Source organism: Anopheles cruzii, chromosome 3 (assembly GCF_943734635.1).
Source record: "Anopheles cruzii chromosome 3, idAnoCruzAS_RS32_06, whole genome shotgun sequence".
In the NCBI taxonomy this organism is placed as follows: Eukaryota; Metazoa; Arthropoda; class Insecta; order Diptera; family Culicidae; genus Anopheles; species Anopheles cruzii.
Genome location: NC_069145.1, coordinates 86,499,609 through 86,516,529, shown reverse-complemented (window position 1 = coordinate 86,516,529; position 16,921 = coordinate 86,499,609). Strand labels below are relative to the sequence as shown.

At 50.8% G+C, this 16,921-nt stretch overlaps 2 protein-coding genes across 2 annotated transcripts in view; both read left to right on the top strand.

Moving 5' to 3' along the window:
• The first annotated feature begins 195 nt into the window (after positions 1-195).
• On the top strand, positions 196-2,629 carry LOC128273995 (ribosome biogenesis protein SPATA5). Its single transcript, XM_053012079.1, has 2 exons — positions 196-598; positions 663-2,629. Exons 1-2 carry the CDS (start codon positions 196-198, stop codon positions 2,627-2,629), a joined length of 2,370 nt encoding a protein of 789 aa, XP_052868039.1.
• Positions 2,630-11,147: 8,518 nt separating this feature from the next.
• LOC128271235 (uncharacterized) overlaps positions 11,148-16,921 on the top strand; it is a 28,159-nt gene continuing 22,385 nt past the window's right edge. The window contains exon 1 of the mRNA XM_053008679.1: positions 11,148-11,776. Within this exon, the coding sequence (XP_052864639.1) occupies positions 11,148-11,776 (629 nt within the window). The remainder of the gene's footprint in view (positions 11,777-16,921) is intronic.

Genomic DNA, 16,921 nt, shown 5'->3' with positions numbered 1-16,921 from the left:
TTGCACAAATTGTTCTATAATAACTTTTCTTTTTAATTACATAAAAAATATGCTGAAATATCATGCACGAGGCGCCCCAAATTTTATGTTACACAGTGTAGTTCACTTTGCTTACCAACAAACCAATGACAGCTGTCAAACTGGGCGCGCGTGTTTTGATTCAATAATCTTCGCCAGTTATATTTGTGTTCCGAAATGCCTCCGAAATCGGCCTCAAAGAAAGAAAGGCTGCCTTGGTGGAACTGTGAAAAGTGCCGGACGTACCTTCCAACATCCGAGCTTCCGAAGCACCAATCGGAAAACTGTGCAAACATCGACACTTTGAGTGCGTACGTTTCTTCTGGCGGCTCGTTCCACTGTCAGCGCGTAGAGATCGGTGATTTGTCGGCCTCGCACGTGGAAGTAAAACAATGTACGGCCAGTCAACGGTACGGCCTGGTTCTGTTCCCGATAAGCGTGGTCCGAAAGCTAGGCCTGGCGACGGGGGATTTTGTTCGAGTAACACTGAGCCAAAGCACGGAACCGCTCGGTTCCGTAGTTCGTGTACTGTGGCCTACGGAAGATGTGAGCGGCCCAAGGTTGTCCCTTGAAGCTTTAGGTAATTTGGGTTTAGACTAACGAGAGGACGATTGTAATGGCGCATGGTATTTGATTCTTTGTAGATGAGTTTGACCTCAGTACCAAGGAACTGTTAAGTGCTTGTGTGGCCCCGCTTGAGTGTAGCCGTCTGGAAGACGCGGAAGAAATTACCCTTCACCTGGCTGACCCCGAGAAAGCGGCTCTTTTTCGGAAGAATGGAAAATTTTTGCTCTCCTGTCTGAAGGAACGCCTGAAAGGCTCTGTGGTTCTGAGCGAAAATGTTATTTGTTTAAATATTTGCAATAAAAGATTCGCTTTTGACATCGTGAACGTACGCACCGCCGGAACGGATCTAGCCCAGGAGTTGGCAAAGATGAGTTTGGCTGATGGCAGAATGTTTGTGATTCTGCGAACGACACAGTTCGTACTCCGGGACGACTCCGATAAGGCGGAACAGATCCACCAAAATCAGCGTTACGCATTGGCCAACATTGGTGCTCTGGATGGTACCATAAGCGAACTGCGAGCGTTAATTGATACCGCGTTTGGCATGGGCTCCGGAACAACGAGCACGGTGCCGGAGAGGCCCATTAGCCGTGGAATACTCATTTACGGTGTCTCGGGCGTCGGAAAAACGATGCTGGTTAACGTATTGGCCACACACTATCAACGTTGCCACGTGGTGCGCATCAATTGTTCGGAGGTGTTCAGCAAGTTCTACGGCGAATCGGAAGCCAATGTTTCGCGACTGTTTACCGAAGCGCTCGACGTCTACCCGAAGCCGGCGCTCGTCATCGTGGAGGAACTGCACAACCTGTGTCCGAAGAGCGCGGCGAGTGATATTGTGAAGCGTGCCTCACAACACTTTCTCAATCTGCTCGATGGTTTGCACGCGACGGTCAATGGGAGCCGCACCATGGTGCTCGGAACGACGGATAATGTGGACAACGTTAATGCCCTGTTACGGCGTGGCGGTCGATTGGATTACGAGTTTGAGCTACCGGTGCCGGATGCAGCGGGGAGGGAATCCATTCTGCAGCGAATTCTGGCCCGATTCAACCACCGTTTGTTGGCGGACGAGATCCGATCGGTGGCCAGCATAACGCACGGATACGTCGGAGCTGATCTGGAAAATTTGGTCGCGAACGCCGCAGCCAGTACGGCCACGATCGATGGTGCTGCGCTGCTGGCGGCCACGCAGCAGGTGAAGGCGAGTGCGATGCGCGAGATAATGATCGAGTGTCCGAACGTCCGATGGACCGATATCGGTGGGCAGGACGAGCTGAAGCTCAAGCTGCGCCAAATCATCAACTGGCCTATCCACTATCCGGAGGTGTTCGAGCGGCTCGGCATCAAACCACCGCGCGGGTTGCTCATGTTTGGACCGCCCGGTTGTTCGAAAACGATGATCGCGAAGGCGATCGCGACCGAGAGCCGGCTAAATTTCCTTTCGATCAAGGGATCAGAACTGTTTTCGATGTGGGTTGGCGAGTCGGAGCGAGCGGTTCGCGATCTGTTCCGTCGGGCCCGTCAGGTCGCCCCGTCGATCATCTTTTTCGACGAGCTCGATGCGATCGGTGGCGAACGATCCGGAGAAGGCGGTGGTAGCTCGGTGAGGGAACGGGTACTTGCGCAACTGCTCACCGAGATGGATGGCGTAAGTGTGCTGAAGGATGTACGTATCGTAGCGGCCACCAATCGCCCGGACCTCATCGATCGAGCGCTGATGCGACCGGGTCGTTTGGATCGCATCGTTTACGTTCGCCTTCCGGATGATTCAGCACGGGAGGAAATTTTTCGCATAAAACTAAAAACGATTCCCACGGCCCCCGATGCGGACGTGCAGGAGCTGGTGCGACGCACGGCCGGTTGTTCGGGGTCCGAAATCGAAGCCATCTGCCAGGAGGCGGCCCTGCGCGGACTTGAACAATCGCTCGATGTGCAGACCATCGAATGGGCACACTTTGAGTACGCCCTGGAGACGGTGCGACCACGCACCAGTTCCGATCTGTTGCGCCTCTATGACGACTATCTGAAGCGACACCAATAAAAACGACAAAAAGTGACCCCATTAATCATGCGGTTTTTCTGTTCGTGCACCAAAATTGAGATATATTGCTCCGGAGAGCACTCCGACGGGGTCATCCCAGTTCCATTTGGCCGACGTCGCTCAAAGCATTACGCGTGGTCATTACGATGCACAAATTTCTTATACCAACGCTGCATCAATTAGCGCCAGTTGCCCGGGGGCCCGAAGTCGTTTTAGCACCTTCCATCCTTCTGTTCCTCGAAAAATTATGTTTGTATTTCCTTCGGCCGCGGTCGGCTTACCGATTTGAGGCATGATTTTATTTGTTTTGGCCCTCCTGCTCGTGGCTCCCGCGGGAAGTGCTTCGCGGAAGCGAAATGCATCCAAACTCAAACTACTTAAAAGCGGTCAGTATCGGTCTGCTGGACCGTGGCCACGGCCTGATCCCGCCCTCTAACCAATAAACCTGTCAAATAATTCAAATATTTAATTACACCCGAAACAATAACTCATCCCGGTTCGAGCGTCAGCGATGGCCGGAGGCCAAACTGAGCAGCGTTGGTGAGTTGAAGCGAAAATTGAAATCATTTTGGGAACTGTTGCTGACGTCCAGCTGTGCGACGGCCGGAATAAAGTGGGTTGCAGTCGGTTCCGGGGCGCGCAGGGGATGGGATCTTTCGTATTATTAGCTTATGGCTTCTCCTCTCTAGCTGCGCCTCGCACTGCACTTCGTTACAGTAATCGGCGTGCTTTCGTTCACTTAGACAAGTTGCATAATAATGCGTGCTCCGGTTTCTGTGCGGCGCGCCGCCCCTGGAACCGGTACGATTTTGGGGGCCGCGCGGTCAGAGAGCTGCTAGCAGTGCTAGAAAATGTGTTATTATTATTACGTGGCAGCTTCAGTACCACTTCTTGGGACCGAGTTCGTTCTTCGCTTACTCACTTTTGGGAGGTTCATTCCCCAAAACTCCAGTGGGCCATGGGGGTGGCCATGGCAACGAACTCGGAACGCTCTTTAACCCGGCGCACTCGATGAGAGCAAATGCGATGACGTGCTGATTCACGCGATGCTTCTGCGGTCAGCAGGCGTTGCAGATCGAAACGCAGAGCATCGAACACTTGGATTGAAAAGTTACTGGAATTTCATTGGGACCGATTATGAATATTATCACTGTCCGATGATGAAAAGATTATCAGAGATCAACACGTGAATAGATATTTTAAACCACAAACCATCGGTTCTTATCCTAAACGATCGACGACAGAAACTAATGCAGTCTAACTATTGGATGCTTCCCGGCTTGGATCGTGCGAGGAAAGCAATCGTGCGTCACACACGTTTTGGAATTTCTTGGAAAACCTCCGCCGCTCTCTAGCGCACATTGGCTGCACGTCCGCGGGAGGAAATGTTTTCCATATGCTAATGTAATTGGCCTCACCAATCGCTACTGTTCGGGGAGAGAAAGACATTGGCATAATGAAAGCGAGCGATGATGACTGGGCTCCCTTTGGAATGCGAATAATTTTTGGTTTTTTTCTGTGTCGGTCGAGTCATTGATTCGAATGCCCGGTACGCTGAAACAGTAGTCAGACAGAAGCGAAGAGTTAAAACTCAGACCCCACCGAACGCTAACATGAATATGTTTGAATCAATGAGTAGCGGTGCCCGGTTCTTCCAGATGTGGTGCGTACGATTAAACATGATCCGCCCGGGCCTGGACCCCACTTTCGAAGCAATAGGCACGCGTCGGGTGTGTAAACAGTTTTTCTTGATTTCGATTTCCACCATTCCGCGGAATCCATCCGGACCGTAATGCTGCCTAAATGTTTTGCTTGCCTGGTCTGTAGTGGTTGCTCATCATTCTTCTACAAAATTTCATCGCCCACCCGTTATTCACTGGAATCACGCTTTCATTAGCTTTCGCTGAATGCATTGTTCGTGATCGTAACGATCGTAAGTGGCAAGTGCGTGAAGATCGTCGAGTGTTCCTAGAAATAGCACGAACCGCGAAGATGAATCACGAAACGAGCTGCTAATGGATCGATCATAATTCTTGAAATCGATCTTTTCGGGGGCACCCCCAGGAAGGATCGATCTTTCTTTCGCGTCGAGACGGCCACATCGTGCCGGGTGTCTAGGAACGTGCGTGTTTTATTTATCTTTCGAACACTGCAATTAAAAGGCCGTAAAATGTAAAACCGGTAACATATCGGGCACGGGAGAAGCATAACGCGAGGAACGACCTGATTGCTGCAGTGTTAGAATAAATAGCTTGATTGACTAGAACAGCCATGGTTAACTTCTTGTTTCACTTTGAAAACACACATCCCAAACATCGTTTAAAGAATGCTGCAATTCTTGCATCCTTCACCAAGCGCTCGGAACTCGGGCTGTAGTTTTTGCATTGCGCGTCTGGAATGCAGATTCGTCACGGACTTCCTCGGGAGCGCATCCTTTAAGCTCTAAGCCAATCAGTAAAACGTTTACCGTCCCGATTTTATGGCCCAATAATGAAATGCAGCAGCGAAACCGGAATGGGCGTATGCTGGCCGTAAAACGGTTTTTGTGCAGACACCGGATGGCAGCCTGTTCGTTGCCATGGTGATGGGGATTAAGGAAGAGGTCATAAATTTCTTGCACTCGATATGTGCGTTCCGGCTTCTTTGGCGGTTGCCATGGAAACCGCACGATGTGACTTTGGAGCTCGAGATGAGGCATAGAAAAAAAAGGAAACCAATTTTAGGGGCTTTTCGGAGACGACATATTGCACAAACTACACTTTTTTTTATTGAGAAAACGGTTTTTTCGTGAAAGAAAAACCGATGACCCGCTGCAGCAATTCTCTTTCATCCTCTTTTTATGGGTGGACAGCAGAGTGCGGTGCAGAGTGCAAGCCAAGCCGAGCGGCCCGTTTTCACCACCCAGACTTTTGTAGCCATCGCTTCGTATCCCCGCCGCCGACTTCGAACAGGATTGTTGTCATTGGAGAATTTATTCTCGTCACGAAATGTGCCTGCCGCCCTGCCGCAGTGTGCAGTCTGGGCCTTCGAGGGATGGTGCCCTCTGGTTAGAATTTGTTCGGTTGCGCCACACGATTGCAACTTTATGACATCCGCGTTGGGTTGCGAGGTTTTTCGTTCTTGTTCTGGCGACGGGAACAAGTAAACAACCAGCTAGCTGGCATTTGTGGGTGTTCCTAGTGGCCATCTCAGGGGTCTTTACACGCCCTTACATGGACGGAACATTCTGTCCTCATTGGGGAGTATTATTCAAATTCAGCGACACAACGGCTTGTCAGGCCGATCAACGGTCAAGCGAACACGTGCTACAGTTACCGTGGCACATGTTTGAATGGCGTGCATTAGAACACCAGACCGCGTATCGTACATGTTGCTAACGAAACTCATGTTGAATCTAGCCAAACCTGAAACCAGCGATCTCTCGCCACACAAAAACCCGGGACACCCAATCCAATCTCCGAGTCGGAGATATTGATCCAAATTAGGTTTACGTTTCCGCAATGTCACCGGCAACGTCTAGGAAGGGATTATAGTTTCAAAGCCGCGAAGCGTCGAAGGAGAACATCGTAAATCAGAATTTTAAATTACCAGTCCATCGTCCATTTAGGGCTACTGTAAAAAGGGCGATTAGTTTTCGGCCTTCCCACCTTCGTACCAGCTGGTTACAGAAGGCTTGTGTGAATCTTAAATTAGCTCATCATCAACAGGATTACCGCAGATTGTATTTATTTCATCGATATTCTTTTGCTGTTGGGTTCGATAAATGTTTGATAAAGGACAGACTTTAGCACAGATACTGCTGCTCTGCTCTTACGACGTTCTTGTCTTTAAGACGCTTGGGTCTAAGGGTTAGAAACCTTATTTACCTTTCGAAAAAAATGCTCGAATTTTCAGTGGCCGACGATGTTCGACTAATAACTTTTGGTTAAAAGTGACCTCGTAAAACTTGACTCCTAGCACACGGCTAGTTCGCCCCAACGAGACCCTCTGTTCTCGTAAATAATCTTCGTTTCTATTGGCTTACAACGCTCGCACCGTCGTCGTGTCTTTCCAATCCGTCCTCCCCGTTTCGCCACCCAGACCCAGGGGGAAACAGGGTATTCGCTCGTGAATTTTTATGACCCTGCACTTGATAGAAAGCCCCCACAACGGTGCTGGTTGGACCATCGAGTTCCTTCGATGCAGTTCCGGAGAGACACCGGAATAGACTCGCCAGCAGAACGAAGTGCGGCCGGTTTATTTTTGCTTACGTTTAACATTTTCCAGCGAATTCACAAATCGTCGTTCTCGGTAAATATTTTAGGACAGTCCCGGCTTCCACTAAATGTCGTAGATTCCAATTGAAGGCACCAACACCCTCTCGCCAATTGCAGTTTCTTGCAGCGTGTTGAACCATTACCGGTCTCTGCTCTTGACTTCTCTATCAATGTCAATGATACGCGCACAGAACGCGTGGCGTAAGGACGGACCCCGGACGGTGTGCCTGTTGCTTGATGTAAACATGCAAATCGATCATTAATCATATCTGTCCCGCTGGACCGGGCATGAATCTGTTCTGAACGACACCGGCGTCTCGAAGATAGCAAAGTTCAGCAAAACAAACTAATAAATGGACGGTGCGCCCTTGCGAAACGCCGTGTCCCGCCGGCCAGGATAGACGGATCGTTCCCACGAAAGCCCGACCACCAGCAGAACTAGGAGCATCATTTGTTGCGAACGGAGCTCACGTGCCGCTCGGTTTATGCTCGAGAGGATAAACAAAAATTTTCTACGTGCGGGCCGCCTAATGGAGACCGCTCGAGTTCCGACCGCCCGTGCGTGCGTGCGTGCGTCCCAGTGATGGGTCATGAACTTGTGCGATGGCACTGCCACTCGTAGAGACCGCGCGTAACCTGATGCCACCCATTTTATGGGATGCTGTTTGGTCCGTAGCCCGCGGCATGAATGGCTTGGCGCTGGTGATTCGGTTGCTTACACGCTAATGAAGCATCTGGGCGGAGGAACACGTTTGGCTGGCTGGTTTTTCGGTTCGGTATCTTCATCGACGGGTACGTGTCTCTCCTACTTTCTGGGGGGCTGGGGGATTGGGTCGCGCAATCTACGCCACTCGCATGAAGTGCATGTTTTTCCATTCCCCCGAATTGTGGCCACCACCGCACGTGTCAACGTCAGCGATGTCGAAAGGGAAAAGGGACTCTGCCTCTGACATGACTTTTGAGCAAGATGTTTGAATTGTTTTCTTTTTTTGGGGTTGAAACGATTGCAAGCTCCAAATCGAAACGTGCACCGAAAGATGGATCGGAGATTAAGGAATGTGGGAGCCCTCGGGGCGCGATTGGATTGTTGTGGCCGTGGAAGTGCCACCAACGAAGGTTTATGCTGCTTTTACCTTCGCGCGATGCGCCCACCGTGGGCCACTTTCGGGTAGCCCATTTTATGGACAGTCGTTTAGTCGAAATGGAAATTGGAGCCCGTTGGCCCGATTTCCGGTGTGTGGCCCTCCCCGGTGCCCTTGAGTGGGCCCGGAGTGGCCGATTGATATTGAGCAGCGAAATTGTGCGTATACCGTCTGCCGGTCCGTCGGACTCCACGGATTCAATGAACATCGGATTCCATAACTCCGGCTGCTGCCGGCCGGGTGATCATAATCTCCGTCGTAAAGTGTGGGGAGAAATTTCCGACACAGCGCGACCAGGCGGATGGCGGAGCCAGCGAGCACAACGAAAGTGTTTGAAAGTCAACCAATTAGAATGAAACTATATCGAAAATCCCTGTTCAATGCTGCTCCGCGAAATTAATGATGAGATGCTGCGCGGGATGCGGTGATGCACATAGCAGCAAATCCCGCATCTGCCGGCCCGGGACCTCTTCTTGGGATGCTGGAAAGGTGCCTTACTTTTATCGTGGCGTGTAATTATTGTCGTCGTTTCTGTGTCGCTGAAGCGCAGGCAATCACGCAAATACCAACGCGACACGCGAACGGAAAACGTGTTGCAGCGGAAGGATTCTGCGTAAGCAGAGAGAGAGAGAGAGAGAGAGAGGATCGGTTGCCATCCAAAGTGAACATGTTCATCTTAAAGGCCGGTCCAGACGCAACGATTTGTCTGCGCAGACAAATCGTAACGATATATCGTAGCGTCTGGACAGCGAAATTGCAACGACTTTGCTTGTTATCAGCCCAGTCCAAACGCTACGATTTCACTGCTACTTTAGTCTGCGTATACTAAAGTCGTTATCGGACCGTATTAATCTGTGGAGCGTCCACATGCTACGACTACATAACGACTTGCGTCGCAGACCCGATAAGTTGTGCTCACTTATCGGTCACAGTGGTCGAGGAAATAGCTTTTAAAGCGAAGCAATGATTAAATTTCGATAAATTCCGTAAAAAACTCGCGCATCAACATGTCAACATTTCAAACCACCATCAGCACACATGTATGGAGGTTGGACAGATATTAATTTTCTAAAACTGCGACGATAGCAAACAACGACAAAAGTCGGTGCAATTTCGCTGTCTACACGTTACGATTTGTCTGCGGCGATGCGATTGCACAGACTCAAGTAGCAGTCAAATCGTAGCGTGTGGACCGGGCTTTTACTTGGCGCAAAGAGAGCGAACAAGAGAGAGAGAGAGGCTTCGGGACTCAGAGTGAGGTTTGAAAATGCAAAGTCAGGTGCGGAAGTCAGTTACATTCAGACCCAAGTTGAATTTCAAAAACGCATCCGCTCATTTTCAGTTGATCGGCGCAACTTCCGGCCACACATTTTCCGCGGATTAAGAAAATTGTTTCCCTTCACCACGTTCATTTGCGTGGTTTTCCCCAAAAATTATTCGTCAACGTGCAGAGTGAAGTTACCAAAGCGCGCGTCAAGACTCGTGTTTATTCAGCGGTTTCAAGGTAGTGCTGAGATCCATTCAATAAAACTCCAGTTAATAAAAAATCCAACAGTTTTCCATTGGTTTGGTGTTCTTATTGGCACTAGCAAACGCAAAGTGCTCAGGTTCAGTTGTTGTCGGGTGAAGAGGTCCGTTTCGCGGTTCGCGCACTGATTAAATATTTCGTTCAAGGCAAGACGCGCGTGGGTTGTCGGTGTAAAGCATAATCGGAACGTCACGATCTTGCGAAGAAGTGCGGTGATTAATGGTAAATCAACGATCTCGGTGTCCGGTGCGTGCTCGGAAACAAATTATATCACCTTGTTGTGGTCGATCCGGCGACAGTGTGCCGACACCACCACCTGGAGAAAATTAATATTTAACGTTTTGAGTTCGTGATTTTTGCCGGGTCCTCTTTTACCGGCCCGGCGTGATCCTGCCGCGTGGCCGTGATTTGCCCCACTAACGGACCGGCTTTATCGGGTGCCTTTCGTTTCGGTGGTCAAGTGAATCGGTTCTCTGCGGTCCCTTCGCATGATTGGGGGGCATTGAAGATTGTGCAAGCTTTTCGTAAATTGTTTTCTTGTTGTTTGCTTTAAGTAATTACCGTTTTCTCCTTCCCGATCTTGATCTTGCCTTGGGATGAGAAACCGGGCAGAGAGAGAACGGGCATTTATAAATAATCACGATCGTTAACGCGACAGCGAACGACGGCGCGTTCCATTACGCGGCGATTGTTTATTTTGTTGGCTTCGGCATATTGCTCTTATCAAAACGTTAACCTTTCGCCAATCCCGCGGAAGGAACATCCTGCGAACAGTAATCTTTGGCGAAGACAAATTTCTGAGTTCCGTCTTTATTTTCGCGCAAATAAGTCCGCACTCCGATTGGGGAAGATGATAATAAATTATTGCCCCGTGGTGATTGCAGCCGGTTTTTGGTTTTAATCTCCTTACGCGCACCGAAGGATCGCGTGTGTGTGTGAGAGAGAGAGAGCGCGAAGTAGTCAGTAAGTCTAACGATCGTCGATGTTGATCCTCTCGTAGCCGTCCGCCGTCCGATGAGTGAGTGAACTGATAAAGTATGATTGTTTTATGTCATTTCACGCAGTGCGGCTAGTGAGAGAAAGAGTGTGCGTCTAGTCCCGTCTAGCCTGTTGTTGATCTTGCCGGGGCGATCGCGACGGCGCGCGGCCATGAGGCAATGTGTGCCAGAAACGTGGTGTGCGCGAGGATCAGCAGTATAATGAGCGCGGAGTGAGTCAGGAACCGATCTAGAGAGGTGTTTTCTTGATGGGAAAACAGTCCATCTTTACGTTTGCTTCTTCGCCCTGCAAGCAGAGCAGTGCCATAGCGATCGGAAGGTGATCTTACATTTTTCGGAGGAAACGAAAAACGGAACGAGATTTACAGGAAGAAAATGAATGAAAAAGGTTTGAAGTGAATTAACCGCGGTGTGAAATGAAAAAGTATCGCCTTTCGGGTGAGCCGCGAATCCGATCAATATTCTCAGCCATCGTGTGGTGAAAACGGCGCTGTGTGTCTGTGTGCCAGTACGAGTGTGTGTGGCGGTTTTTTAATCTCGTTCCCCACAAAATTGTGCACCATCTTCGCGTGTCCGCGTCCGCCCGGGCTAATCATGAAATCGTCCATGGGAATTACGAAAATCGCGGCAGTTCGTTTCATGTTCGTTCTGCATTTATTTTTGAACGTGAAAATGTGTGTCGGCTTCGTCGGCGATGCCGTGGCCGCTGCCAGTGACAGTGACATTAATTACGACGACGACAACAGTGGCGAGTGGCCGGGTGGAGGAGCACGCGGTCCACCGCACTCCTGGCCACCGTCGTCCTCATTTTCGTCTTCGTCCTCGAGCAGCGTGCCGGCGCCCGATAATTTGGTTCGCTGGAAAGATCATCATCATCACAACCATGGCCATGCCCGAATGTCCCGAATGCATCACGTTCGGCACGAGCAGCACTACGTGCAAGGTCGTCCTGCGAAGGGCCCGGCGAGGCATCCAATATCGGCACCGGACGAATCCTCGGTGTCGCTGCCGGTGGATGCCTTCCGCACTACGGTCCACGGACCGCAGCAAAAGTCACGTCATTCGCACCACAATCACCGCAAACATCACAAGCATCATCCGAAACCGTCCTCGTCCTCTGAGTCGTCCGAAGAAGCCGCGGCCGATCCGGCCACCAAACAGGTCGTGCACCGGTTCGAGGTGCAGGATCTCGGTGCTACGAAAGAAGCACACCGTGGCTCAAGGTAAGCTCCAGGGACCGAAAAGTGATTGATTTCCCGGCCGGTTCCCGGTAGTGCAAGGTCAAGCCCGAGCGACTTAACTGATTCACCGCGCCCGGCTGCTGATTACAGCGGGTCCGCGAAACGAAGCAATAATGATGCGTCAGACACTTCGGAGATCCTACACAATGTGTTGAGAAGCAATAAAATGCAACCGATATTGCGTCACTTCGTGGAACAGTTTCCCAATACAAAACACCTCGTTTTGTAGGAACCTTGAATGTGCGAAATATAGACCATCAAAGCAAGCATCGGAGACCCGGGAGACCGTGGAGGGTTTTTCCCCTGATAGCGCTGCGTCGAAGAAGATCGAAGAAGGCGCTGATTCACTCCCGTCGATCGCTTTCTTCGCCTCGCGCAGCCTGATCGTGCGAAAAGACATGTTACTTTCAAGTGATAACACACCGAAGGGGTCACCGGCGTGTGTGCGATCATGGAAACGAAGTCATCCCGAACGTCCCGCTACGTCCTTTTCCGGAGCGACCGGTCGAGAGATAGGAGCGAGCTGAGCCTGACAGTTGAATGGGGATTGTTTCGAGCGAATATCTCTTAATGGAGCGCAAATGCGCGCCACGCACCGCCACCGGGGTGTCGCATAAGTCACCTTCCTTCGTCGCACCAAGGACCCCACGAAGTGACGGACGGCAATTTTCGCATACAAATGAAGTGATTTCTACTTGCTGATGACTTATTTGTGGACATCTTTTGGCATCTCGTTCCCCGCCGGCGGGGGAAGTGCAGTTCCTACTAAGTAGCCGTAATGATGGCCGGGCGCGCCGGGACGATGCGTTCCGCGCCGGCCGACGATGGCCGGCAATTATCAATTTTGCATGCATAATTTTTGTTAAATATTGACCCACCCGGCCGACGGTCAACGGCAACAAAAATGATGCGAACTCCGTGGGACCGTCCGTGGCAAATTTCTTTCAGACAAGACACAGGAGGCTCTGATTCCCGCGGCCGGGTGGTCAACCGAGTTGAGGGCAGCTGAGCAAAGACACCGTCATCGTTGGCAGTGCGAAAAACTGGGTTCGGCCGGCGCTCGACCCGGGTCCGGTGCATCATCTCCTACGGACACCGGTCGGGGACTCTTGTGCAATCTTTATCTTAAGTTTCTGCATCGCTCACAAACACACTTGTGTACACACTCGTAGCGCATTTCGCGTCTGTGGCTGTGACCGTAGCAAATCAATGAGCGAAGACAGCGCTGCGCTGCGACAGCGAATTCCCGACGTGTGTAGGACCTTGAGCGCAGTGTGGCCTCTCGAAGCCGGTGAATGACGGATGCTTTCGACGGGGCTTCGATGACACCCGCGGCTTCGGACTGTTAAAAAAGTCTTCTCGAGCATGTCGAACTGTCCTTTCCACACTATTAACTCCCGCGCGGCGTCTTCCCGGTGTGCGCGCAGTCACTTCAGGGAAGAAATGGTCCGTGTGTTTGTGTTTCTCGGGTGTAATTGTAAAATCACGATGAACTCGAAAGAGCACGAAAGTGGCAACTCGAGAGTGCACTGCACCGCACCAGGGCGCGCACCGCGAACCCGGGAGTGGCAAGTGAAAGGGAAAACGCTGCTAAATCATATTTGCAAGGTAATTAGCGAAGGCAAAAACCGGCTTGCTGCCAGCGTTGCCCTAGGATACTGGATGGTTACTGTGATGTTTTGTCGTACTTCTTTACGGAAAATGGCACGACCAAACCAAAGTTGTCTCGTTCTAAAATGTAGCAGCAGAACAATTGCAAACGAAGAGAAACAAATAAATGCAGTATGCGCGCCGTATTGTTTGGCCGTACCTCGGCAATATATTTGCATAAAATTTTATGCCCCAGGAAAGAGATGACGGCATCGGATCGGAGATGCACCGGCACGAAAGTCAAATACCCCCGTTCGCCTTCGGCTGGGGTAAAGAACTCAGAAAGTGAGATTTAGAATTCGACGTTGCTCGAAGATAACTCACTCACGGAACCACCGGCCTAGGTCCGGTATGTTAATTTGTGCCTTTTTGTTATTTCCGTATTGACTGGGCCTTTTTTTTGCATCCCTTCCACCGCAATTGCCCCATACGCTGGCGGCCACCCGGCGCTGCCTTCTGAAACGTTGAATTTGTTTATCGCAAATGTCTCAATCCTTGTGCCGTTTCCGATGCAAGGTGCATCGTTACACCGTCGTTCCTAATCCGGCTCCGGGATCGTTCGTTGGGAACCGACCTTTCCGAACGACCGATCGAACAATGGGAAACAATTTCGTTAGCGTCGATCGTATCATTAATTCGATTGTGAAATCGGCCTATCCCGACCGGGCCCGAGGGCTTAATCCTTGCATCTCTGCTTGGGCGATCTTTCGGCTGATTTATTTATTTATGAGCCTTCATCTTGCGATTGCGTTTCGCGGTAATCGGCGAGCGGGCGCGCTTCGCGTGAGTTTTATGGCATAACCGAAATTTTGCAACTCACCTTCGAGTCCTTTTTCTTTATTTTGTTCCGATTCCCGCCTCGGAACGCTCGATCGCGCAAGTAACGGGCAGCACAACGGGCATTACAATCCTGTCATGTTGGCGGTCTAAAAATCAAGCAAAAACTGGACACCTTAAACCCTTGCAACGTGGGCGCCGTTGGGGGATTACGGCCGCCCGAAACCTTCCAAAAAAACATCTCACGAAACCTTTGGACCCTTTTTGGCCGCCGCCGGTGGGTGGGCCACACAACCTAAAAGGGCAAAGGCATAACTAAATACTTCATCTCAATTCATTTAGTCTGCGATTTAGGGCTGGGCGCAAATGAGGCACACGGAGCGCTACATTAAAATCCGGTGGGCGGCCAAATGGGTTAAATGGCGGTATTAAAGCCGCGTGCGCGGTGTTGACCCAGTCAGTAAGTGGCCGCTTTGAAGAGTGCTTCTTGGTCGCTTTTCCCTTTTGCCTTGCCGCGGTCACTAGCGACAACCTGGCGGAAGGTTCTGTCGCGGGTTCGGTTCTAAATTTAACCATTGCATCCCCCAACATGACATGTGTTAATCTGGCGGAGCAGTAAGACAATTTATGGGACATCTTCCTTTCGGTTTTTGCGGATGACACTTTGTGGCATCTGTCCACCGGTTTGGCTCTGTCGCCTCGGGGTCTTTCTTGACGATCAATTAATTTCTTTGGTTGTGAAGATGAAACTCTGCTCTGGCTGCTGGGGGTGGTGAATTGAAGCAAAAAGACAGGCTTAAGGAGACCGATCGGCTGGGCGGCCGTTCCCATCGTGCATGTGATTTAGTGCGCCACTTGATCCGAGGTTCATCGGCAGCGATAATTCGTAATGGTGCTCGGTGAGCGCACCACGAGGGCAATTAATTTGAATTAATACGCCACTTGAACGCGAAATGTGTCATCTTTTTGTTCGGTGCTCCGGGATAGGCCTGAGAAGCCTTCGCTCGCATTACTTCCGCCCGTTCTGTGCGCCATTTGGGGAATTTCCAGTGGCACCGTCAGAGCATCATCGTGTGAGGAAATGATAAAAAATGTTTCCATTAGCCAGGGAGAATCCAGAAGCATCAGTGAAGCAATTATCACAAGATGCGACAAGAAAAGGGCAAACACGGCCCAATTGGATTAATTACACTCTTATCTGTAAGCCGTTCCGTATCTAGACGTCCGCGAAGAGACCAACAATTGGTCACCTTACGCGGAGGTTACATGTGGAGTGCACTCTTTAGACACACTGCGTATTAGAAGTAGTCACAGACCCGAAAAGCGCATCGTGGCCATCCGTAGCGCAATGCGCTGTGCATGTCGGATGGTAATTAATATTAATGACGCCTGCTTACGTTGCGCTTTTGGGGCACCTAGCGCCTAGAAGTGGGGCTCCAAAAAGTGTGACCCACCGAAAACCGGAACGCGTTCGGTACATTGTCCTCAGCCCGGAACGGAGCCCGGAGAACATCTGCCCTCACCCGTTGGGGGGGTGAAGTGTGTGAGTAATGTGCTTAAAATTAGTTCATCGCTTCATTTAAAACATTAAACCGCGGCCCAGATAAGGGACGCGCATGATTAAGATTAATCAGAGCTCTCCATATTAGCAGCCGAAACGCCCAACATCGTGGGGCCGGTCCCGGGAATTCAGCACAGGACAAACACTGGGCCGACCGACATCCGCGCGCCCGCGCCCGTGTGTAGCACGGAACGACAAGATAATGTATTCGAGATAAGGCACGGAAAGTGTTCAACAAATCGTGCATACCCGTGCCCGGGTTTTGCTACCTCCTTTGCGATCGCGATCGCGGCGAGATTACGATCGTGTGGTGGAACTGCGGCGGATCTTACTTTCTTGCGCAATCTCCCCGGTGGGGTCGCCTCTTCTCGAAGGACCTCGATTTTATGCGTGGAATCTGAAATCTGGACAATTTATCGGGGATGCGAAATGGTGCCATTAAGATGCGCGAGATTGACGAGTACCGCGGGCCCAAAGGATAATTAATGCGAGGCCGCCTTCGATGCAAATGAAAGCCTGGGCTGGTGCGTGAAATTGGCCCCGTGTTTGGTTTGGCAAACCACCCCCGGGGAGGCCTCTCATGTCATGTCACGTCGACGGAACACACAACATATTATTGGCCAAGAAATCGATCGGCCGCGCTGAGAAACACACCGCGTACACCACCGTAGGGCACGTCCATCACCTCGTCTTGACCTGATTCCGCCACACGAATTGGTCCGATCCTTCCGACCACGCCTCGGGATGTCGGAAAAACGGTGGCCAACAAACGGACCGAGTATTGGGCCGTTTTCTTTTTTGCAATGATTGGATTTGCCAAAACAAAAAAGGGACGCAAGCACCGAAGTTCGCCGAATCGCGCCGAATTCGGATGTAGGTCATTGCACAATTAATTTTGATTGATGTCCACCGCGGTGGAGCCTTTCGATGCCTTGCTCCGGCTCCTGGTTCTCTAATCCTAGTTTGAATTAGGGAAATGGTTCCGTTTTGCTGCGTCTCCGTCGGACGACGTGAGATAAAATTTCCATTTATTACACAATGGATGGCTGCTGCTCTCCAAAGGGGTCCCGTCCAATTTTCTTTTTCTAGGACAGCGCGATATATTAATGGTGGAAACTCGGGAACGAAGGAACCATCTG

Coding starts and splice junctions, on each gene's coding strand:
- LOC128273995 (XM_053012079.1), top strand. CDS start 196: ATGCCTCCGAAATCGGCCTCAAAGAAAGAAAGGCTGCCTTGGTGGAAC. Junction 599..662: donor GTTGTCCCTTGAAGCTTTAG/GTAATTTGGGTT, acceptor GATTCTTTGTAG/ATGAGTTTGACCTCAGTACC.